The 9,005-nt window shown below is 33.6% G+C and overlaps 2 protein-coding genes across 2 annotated transcripts; both read left to right on the forward strand.

Annotated features, from left to right (window-relative positions):
• The first annotated feature begins 389 nt into the window (after positions 1–389).
• LOC111715152 (protein dopey homolog PFC0245c) lies at positions 390–5,547 on the forward strand. The gene is made up of 3 exons (XM_023490420.1): positions 390–2,674; positions 3,099–4,141; positions 4,787–5,547. The coding sequence occupies exons 1-2, from the start codon at positions 2,592–2,594 to the stop codon at positions 3,433–3,435; spliced, it is 420 nt and encodes a 139-aa protein (XP_023346188.1). The 5' UTR covers positions 390–2,591; the 3' UTR covers positions 3,436–4,141; positions 4,787–5,547.
• LOC111715159 (cilia- and flagella-associated protein 251) lies at positions 3,453–8,461 on the forward strand (the record flags this gene model as incomplete). The annotated part of the gene is given in 4 exon segments (XM_023490427.1): positions 3,453–3,669; positions 4,109–4,160; positions 7,271–7,342; positions 7,909–8,461. Coding segments are annotated over 4 exon segments (894 nt in total), but the record flags the coding sequence as incomplete, so codon positions are not given.
• Between the last annotated feature and the right edge of the window lie 544 nt (positions 8,462–9,005).

Below are 9,005 nucleotides of genomic sequence, written 5' to 3' on the forward strand. Positions count from 1 at the left end.
AATTAGGCGTGCACCCAAAAAATTGGAAGATTTGAACCAAAAATGAAGGCAGGGCCCCCCCCCCCTACATCAAATGTGCCAACTCCACCATCCCCTTTTAAAAAAAGTTTTTGTTAGGTTTCTTGGCACTTAAATAATTTGTAATGTAATTAAGTTCTATTAAAAAACACAATAAGCTTATTTCACTTTAATGAAATTATTCTATGAAAGATTTTATTTATGCTTTACGAAATTCAAGAATGATTTCCTACTTTCATTAAATTATACTAAGAAAGATTTTATTGATCGTTTACGAAATCCTTGAATAATTTCATACTTTAATTCAATCATTCTATGAAAGATTTTATTTATCGTTTACGAAATCCTTGAATAATTTCCCTCTTTAATTAAATTATTCTATGAAAGATTTTATTTATGGTTTACGAAATCCTTGAATAATTTCCTTGTAACTTGGATTTTAAATGTTAGGTTTTTGTTTTCTCCGATCTCTGTGTGAAGATGTCCTAGGTTTTGAGTCCTCCAAGAAACCCTGTGCTCATACTCTTATTTATCCTATGATTTCGCTTGTTCTTTAATTAGCCTTGTGAATTTTTGCTAAGTCAGCGATAAAGCCTCTGTCGTAATTTCTAGTGACCTTGTAGCAAAACTTAGGGCCTATTGTAATCTACGTTATACCATGTTCATATAGTAATAACGCACATCCTGTAATGCGATTAAACCATTCCATGTTCGTAGACAGATCTACCTCCTTCATACCCATATTGTGAATCAGATCAAAGAACTCGGAGAAAATATTAAAAGACTCCAAAAAACAATGAAGCATCAAGTTTGTATTGTGTACCAGAGTGTAACAATGGACAGTTTTAAATTGTGGACACAGTGAAGAACCATACATCAGAGTACCAAACACGAAGGAAACCGGAAAAGCGGGTGGAAACCGTTGATGCAAGGAAATGGAAACCCTGAGGCAGAGATCGGAATAAGAACTTCAAATTAAGGAAATGAAAGCCCTAAAGTGGAAAATGGAACAAGATGCGAAAAAATTAAAGATTGAAAATAATGATGCAGCAGAAGATAAATGGATAAATCACAACAATGTATGGAACAGCTACAAGAAGCAGTTGAAACCGGGAGAGCCACCAAGAGTATGTGCAATGAAATGATCGAAATTGAAGTTATGAGTTTTGCCGAGAATGCTCCAAAATATAATCGAAGCCTGGAGAAAAAGTTTGAATGGTGCAAGAAGTTGGAAACAATCTCAGATTATGACGTGAAAAGGATGCTGTATTTCTGCATCACAGGATCAGCTAGAAAAGAGATAGTGACGTTGTATCCTACAGGGTTGGCATTTAACTATGGAACGGTAGAATTTTTTAGAGAAATGTTGATAAGGGTCTCACCAGCATTTGAAGAAATTAGGAAAAGATTGTTACAAGAACATCATGAATACCTAGACAAAAGACATAGAGAAGAGGAGACCAGAAGAGCAATGCAGAAAGGAAGGATACTGAGGTAAAGAATATTTCTGAGAGTTTAAAAATCAAGACTTCAAATCCTGAATTCCTTGGAAACCTGAAATATCCCGGAAAAATACAAGGAGTAGTGATGAGTTGAAAAAAAGGTCCGGAATCGGATGGAAGAGAACTGGACAGATTATCTGAGATACAAGACCGGCTTCACAAATGGAATTGGGATAATTGGAAAGAAATAGAGAATAATAATTCCAGAACATAATCCTAGTTTAGCAGATATCATACAAGATGACGTGAAGAAACAAGAAGAGAAGAATGAACAGAACTTCATATCAATGTTACCAGAGAAACAGGATTCAAGTCAACAACTAATATTGCAGAAAAAGGATATGATAAGACAACATACAAGCCGTTGAACCAAAGAAACAGGAGATCGTAGATAAAATGTAAACAGAAACAATAGTTGATGTACAGAAATCAACAGCAGTGTTACAATTACAACTAATGATGCAGAGAATGGAGCAAATGGAGCTAATTAACTGAGCTATGGATGCGAAACTTGAACCATGTAGAAAGACATTGATGAAAGAAAATTCAAGATAAAATAAGAATCGGATATGCAGACACGGGAAAACAATGCAAAACCAGAGGAGAGCCAGAATACTATTGCAGTAATAGATTGTACCTGGAGAAGAGTAAGAAAACATTTATCCATGAAAACCTTGAGACAGATGACAACACAGTTCTGGGAAAACAGGAAACGGAAAGAGTATCCTAGAGTTGGATGAAGTTAACCAAATGGCGGAAATGACGAAATCATGAAATCATAAAGAATATTGATGAGGCGGCGGACAAATGGCGGAAATGGTGTGAGAAGTGGCGAAGAGATGAACAACAGAATCAAGGAGGTTGACAAATGACGGAAATTTTGGAATCCAGGAGGGATATTAAAGAGGTAAAAAGAAGATAATATCGAATACGGCATTTTCAGTTAAGCGCTCTAACAATGGATGTCTGGAAACCCTGGAATTGAATGAAATTAATGATGTGAAAAAGAGTTATCCTGATTTAAGAAATCCATAGGACAAAATAAATTAGTTGGAAATGATGTAACTTTGTATGAAAAAGTCTTATTTCAGAAACATGGAATCTGGAATAATTAAAAGGAAAAGTGATGATTGCGAAAATATTCCTGTCAAGAGGTGAGTTCTAGTAGATTTTTAATGTTTATACATACTACAGTGCCAACCAGTGCTTAGGGTCCGGATCCGGATCCTGGATCGGCCCTGAAGAAAAATGAAATTCCATATCTATAACACATAACAGATTTTTTTATCAATGAAGATTTTTTGTCAATTTTTTCGCTAAAACTAGGATGAACAATTCAGAGAATTTGATTAATCTGTCTTTTCAACAGTTGAGATTTGGATTTTGAGAGCAAAAAAATTCTTAGTTTTTGGTAAATGTTTTGTCTCATGGATATGGGTCTGTGGATCCGAAAAATTTTTCCTGTTCCTGATCCTAAGCTCTGGTGTAAACAAACAGAAACATTGGTAGGAAAAGGCAGTTTAGATAGAAAAGAGTCACGAGATTGCATAAGATATCTAATGATAACCTTTATCTTAGGATGACTAATGAACCTCAGAACATGGACGTACAGGAGAACGTGGTTAGGGTGAAGAACATGGTCAGGAAGGATATGCAGCATGAACAAAGAGTAAATAATGATATGAACGGGAAAGAGAAAATCATGAATGGGACAGAGAAAAACATGAACGAGGTGGAAAAGAACATGATTAGGGGAGAGAAGAACATGAACAGAGAAGAGAAGAACATGAATGGGGAAGAGAAGAACATAAACTATGTGGTAAAGAACATGAAAGAGGTAGAGAAGAACATGAACGAGGTGAAAGAGAACATGAACGGGGAAGATAGGAACGTGAACGGGAAGAGAAGAACATAAACGAGGTGGAAAAGAACATGAAGGAGGTGGAAAAGAACATGAACAAGGAAGAAAAGAACATGAACGAGGAAGAAAAGAACATGAACGGGGAAGAAAAGAACATACGAGGTGGAAAAGAACATGAACGAGGTAGAAAAGAACATGAATGGGGAAGAGGAGAACATGAACAGAAAAAAGAAGAATATGAACGAGGTGGAAAAGAACATGAACGAGGTGGAAAAGAACAAGAACAAGGTAGAAATTAACATGAACGGGGAAAGAACATGAACCGGGATGATTGAGTGTAGTTAAGATTGTCTTGTTTGTGGAAACGAAGGACTTAGTTATAGGGGAGGGAAAACAAGAAAATCATCTTACCAAGAAGATATTAGAACAAGAGAAACAGATTAACCATTTCAAATCAGAAAAAGAAGATAACAAAGCTGATCAAATATAAAGATGTTTGAACTGGAGAAAAAGATAAATGACGAGAAATCAATGAAGGAGATTGCAATAAAAGAGAAAGATGATCTACTAGAAAGAAATCTTAAACTGGAAAAGGAAAATAATGATAAAAAACATTGAAAAATAAATATGAGAAGGAGAAAGATGATATTCTGGATTTTCGGAAAAAAGAAGTTACTTGTTTTGTCTGTCTTATGATCCCAAGAACTAAGAAAATACCTATCTGTAGGAATGGGCACACTACCTGTGAAACATGTAAAAGGTAAATATCTGGGGATAAGGTTTTCAGAAATATACCTTCCTGGGGACTTGTTTCAAAATGGGAGGAGGGGGGAGGGGGTGGTAGTACTGATTCACCTTTTGAACAGGTTTAAACAAAAACAAACATGTTTTCTAGTATTTATATTTACAATTTACATTAACATTTTCGTTGAAAAGAAAGTAAAAGACAAAACATTGGTGGCAATGGTCATTTTATTTTTCATTTCTAATTCTCTGTCTGCATGTCTGTATTTTATAGAATCTATATTTCTACTTGTTTAATTATGAAATTTTCTTGTCTGTTATTGGAGGGAGTGGTTGCGGGACGGCCATGATCCCCACGAAATGATCTCCAGAGCCTCCTGATTTGAATTGAGATTATGACTTTATTATCTAAATTTTACGAATAATCATTACTGACACTTACAGTGTTGTGAAAAGATTTTATATTACTTTACAGGTGTATTATGTACGAATATCAGCACCAATTCACAAAGCACAACCGCTTTTGTAAATACTTGAAATGATGTTTTTATTCTTTGCTTTAAAAAGATTAAAATTTAAATATTTCTACTCAAAACTACTTAAGTAGCATCAAAGATGGTCATTTATATCTTGGAACATTGTCATAAAACCTTATTCCTAGGATGGAATGTCCTATCTGTAGAACTAGGATGGAAGACGACATGTTCTCTCCTCTAACCCAAAACATCACAGATCTGTTGGCAGTACCCTGCATATTCATGGATCAGGGGTGCACCATCAAACTCAAGAAGAGTAAGATAGTGGAACATGAGAAGGAAGAATACTATCTGCATTTAATTAAAACTTTTCAACATTTAAACTTCAGTGTCCAGGATGCAAAGTGAAGTATAAAACATTTACCCTGATCACTTCCTAAATTGTTTAAGAATTGATGAGGACGAAGATGTGACTGAAGTTGTATGAGCCACATATTGAACAATATAGTGACAACATGATAGTATCTTATGTTCCAACTGTATTCAACCTTGAAAATTCCAAGAATTGGTTTTTTTCTCTGTACTGAAGTTCTGGAAGATAAGCTGGCGTTCTGTATGAAGTGGAGAGGAGAGAAAGGAAAAATACATCTATAAGTTCAAGATCCCCAATGTTAGGAACAGTTTCTCTAGGTCTATGAGTGGAGTGATGTACTTCTTTTGAAATGGAAGCTAAAGATGCCATGTTGGGAGGATGTACTCTTGAATGATAAAGTAATAGAAAAGATGTGTTTTTGCGTAAACATTCTCAGCCCTGAAGTTTGCTACTTTTGCATTAGGAATACCTGAACTTGGAACGAAAAATTATGAAACTTATCATTAAGATTTTAAAACTAGTTGATTGATCAATTATCAGCTATAAAGGTTTTTTTTTATATGAAGCATAAAAGTGTTGAATTCAAAATATTGAAATATTATTTTTGATAATTTAAAAGTTTAAATATTTTCCTTTAAAAATTATTTTTCTTTCTATTATGAAAAGCATTCACAGTGAATTGCTATTGGTAATATGTTCAAAATCATAAATATTTGAATTATAAAGGATTGATTTTTTTATTTTACCAAGTTTTGTAACCAATAATTTTTTCAATACAAGTATACTGCATTGTATTTGAGATGGCAGCATAAAATCAATATTTTAAAACTGTACATTTCCTGTCAGACGATTAATGTTTAAATATGTAGTTGAAGGGAGTGTTCGCGAAAAATTAAAGGGAGTATAGATTTTTGGTGAAAAATAATCTCTTTCGACTGCTACTAATCTTACTTCTATCTGTTGCGTCTATAAGGAGAAAATTTTTAAAAACGACTTATACTGAAAAACGTAGCATCCATACAAATTCAGAAAGTTGCAATATACAACTCGGATCGTAAAAAAATCAATTTAATTTCAAAAAAATCATTCAGATATTACAACCTGTAGTCATCGATCAATTTTCGACGCATTCGTATATAGTTAGTGTTTAATATTCGTTTTGTATTCAATGCACTTAAAACGCCGAAAAAGTTGGTCGCTAGATGTCTCGGCTCTCAATGCTTTTAATGACTACATGTGGCAGAGATATCTGGCGGAAAGTCGTTTTTAAAGGGACTGTAAAAGAAAAATGAAAGGGGGTATAGGCTGAAAGCTAATCACTTCAGCTCTCGATCGCGACCCATGAAAGTTATATCTGATGTTCCTATCTCGAGAAACTGATTTACAACTTTGTCAAATTTATACGAAAATTAATATATAAACAATTTTGTATAAAAGTAGTGGGTTTAAATAGATCAAATTCAGCAAATATGCAACCAATCTGAAAACGATGATATCCCAGAGAAAGCTAATTGTAATTTAGGTATACTCCAATTCTAATTTTATATTTGTTATTTCTTTTTTTTATATAGATTTAGTTCATAATATTATTTATACGTCCGTATTGCTTGACCAGAAATTCCACCAATGGCAGTGCAGTAAAGTGGTCACGTGATACAGGCGGAGACACGTGACCAGTATACTGCTCTGCCATTGGTGATAGTTCTGGTCACATGATTTAAGTTTAAGATTTTCTAAATTTTACATATATGAACTTTCGTATAATTTTAACACAGTTTTATATGAATTTCTTGAGACAGGAACATCAGATAAAACTTTCATGGGTAGCGATCGAGAGCTAAAGTGATTAGCTTTCAGCCTATACCCCCTTTCATTTTTCCTTTACGGTCCCTTTAAGTGTAAATTGTATATAAAACAAAGAACAAATATTAGCTGTATACAAATACGTCGAAAAATAATTGATGACTTTAGGTTGTAATATCTGAATGATTTGTTTGAAATTAAATTGATTATTTCACGATTCAAGTCGTATATTGCAACATTCTGAATTTGTACGGATTCTTCGTTTTTTAGTATAAGATGATTTTAACAATTTTCTCCTTATAGACACAACAGATAAAGGTAATAATAGTAGTGATCTTAAGCGATTGTTTTTCGCCGTAAGCCTATGGCCCTTTTCAATTTTTTGCGAAGACTCCAAATACTTATTTATTTCAAATCATTTTTTATTTAGAAAACAAGTCTAATCTTAGAACGAAGGAATATTTTTGTTTATAATATGCGTTTTGTTTTTCAGAATCATGGAACAAAGATTAAGGAAGAGAAAAAATGAGAACGATGAACCATCTGAAAACCTTTCTGTGAAGAGGTAATTTCTAAGAATTTTCCAAAAACTTACTATGATTTCAAGTACTATAAAGGATATGTGGCACTTAAACAAATTATTGTTAAACAGGTTCAGAGCTTGTTAGTTCTTAAACCATTTTTAAAACCTTAAAAATCAATTCGAATTTACTATTGCGTAATTCTACCAATTTATAACAAACAATGAAGAAAAATATGTTGCTAGAAGTTCCAACCACTATTGTGGATAATTCTAGCATCTATATATAAATTGGCTTGTCTGTCTGTTGTCTGTTTGTTTGTTTCCAATAAACGGCTGAACCGATCGGGCCCAAATTTTTTGTGGGATCTCACGTTTATGAATGATGAAAATTTTAAAAATTTGTGTTTAAAAGTTTTTTATTTTTGAAAAATTTTGAAAATGCGCAAAAAATATTATGAAATCCGCAAACTTTTTTGTTTTTGTTTTATACTGTACAAAGAGAAGATGTTCCGAGATAAAGCCACAATTAAAAGTTGAAATAGAAGATGGGCGCGAAGCGCCCTAAAAGCCTAGTATTAATGAAATATTTGATGGATTTCATTTTATAGGAGCAGAAAAGTATTCAAGAACATGATGAAGAATGATTTAAACATTGAGGAGAATGATCTCAGCAGGGAGGAGAAGGATCCCAGCAGGAAGGAGAATGATCTCAGCAGGGAGGAGAATGATCTCAGTAGGAAGAAGAATGATCTCAGCCGGGAGGAGAATGATCTCAGCAGGGAGAAGATTGATCCCAGCAGGGAGGAGAATGATCTCAGCAGGAAGGAGAATGAACCCAGGAGGAAGGAGAATGTTCTAAGTAGAGAGGAGAAGGATCTTAGCAGGGGTAAAAATGATCAAAGTAGGAAGGAGGAAGATCTCAGCCAGGAGGAGAATGATTCCAACAAAGAGGAGAATTATTTCAGGAGAGAGGAAAAAACTGAACTTACAAAAAGGATTGCTGAACTAGAGAAGCAGGAGAATTATGAGAAAGATCAACTAAAAATTAAGATTTTTGAACTTGAGAAACAGAGGACTGATGAGAAGTGCAAACTTAAAGAAAGGATTTCTGAACTTGAGAAGCAGAATAAAAATAATGTAGAATTAATAAAAAAGATATCTTTCTTACTCACAGGAATTCTGAACTGCGAAAACAACTCACTTTTGAAAGAGTGAACGTAATTCAAGAAAAAGCTGATTTTACAAAAAGAATTTCTCAACTTGAGAAACAGGTGAATGAAGAGAAATCAATGAGTAAGACATTAAAGAACAAAAAAGACAAATATCAGAAGGAGAAAGATGATATTCTGGATTTTCTGGAAAGAGAAGTTACTTGTTCTGTCTGTCTCATGATACCAAGAACTAAGAAGATACCTATCTGTAGGAATGGGCACACTACCTGTGAGACATGTAAAAGGTAAAATTTCGTAATTTATTTTTCGAGAAGATCCCCTTTAACAGCATTAAATAAGATCAATATTAATATTTTAATTATATTTTATTATTTTAAACATACATTCAGTTTGTTAGTCAATAAAACAGATTACTTTTATTGTTCAAACACTGGATTTGTTGCTGCTACTGGATTTCCTGGGTTCCCATCTTTCGTTTGATATGCATTAAGCCATAGTTGAAATATTTTCTATTTGTGGAGGTCATTAGAGGT

This window comes from Eurytemora carolleeae, unplaced genomic scaffold, assembly GCF_000591075.1.
Source record: "Eurytemora carolleeae unplaced genomic scaffold, Eaff_2.0 scaffold1690, whole genome shotgun sequence".
In the NCBI taxonomy this organism is placed as follows: domain Eukaryota; kingdom Metazoa; phylum Arthropoda; class Copepoda; order Calanoida; family Temoridae; genus Eurytemora; species Eurytemora carolleeae.

Coding starts and splice junctions, on each gene's coding strand:
- LOC111715152 (XM_023490420.1), top strand. CDS start 2,592: ATGAAAAAGTCTTATTTCAGAAACATGGAATCTGGAATAATTAAAAGG. Junction 2,675..3,098: donor GAAAATATTCCTGTCAAGAG/GTGAGTTCTAGT, acceptor CCTTTATCTTAG/GATGACTAATGAACCTCAGA.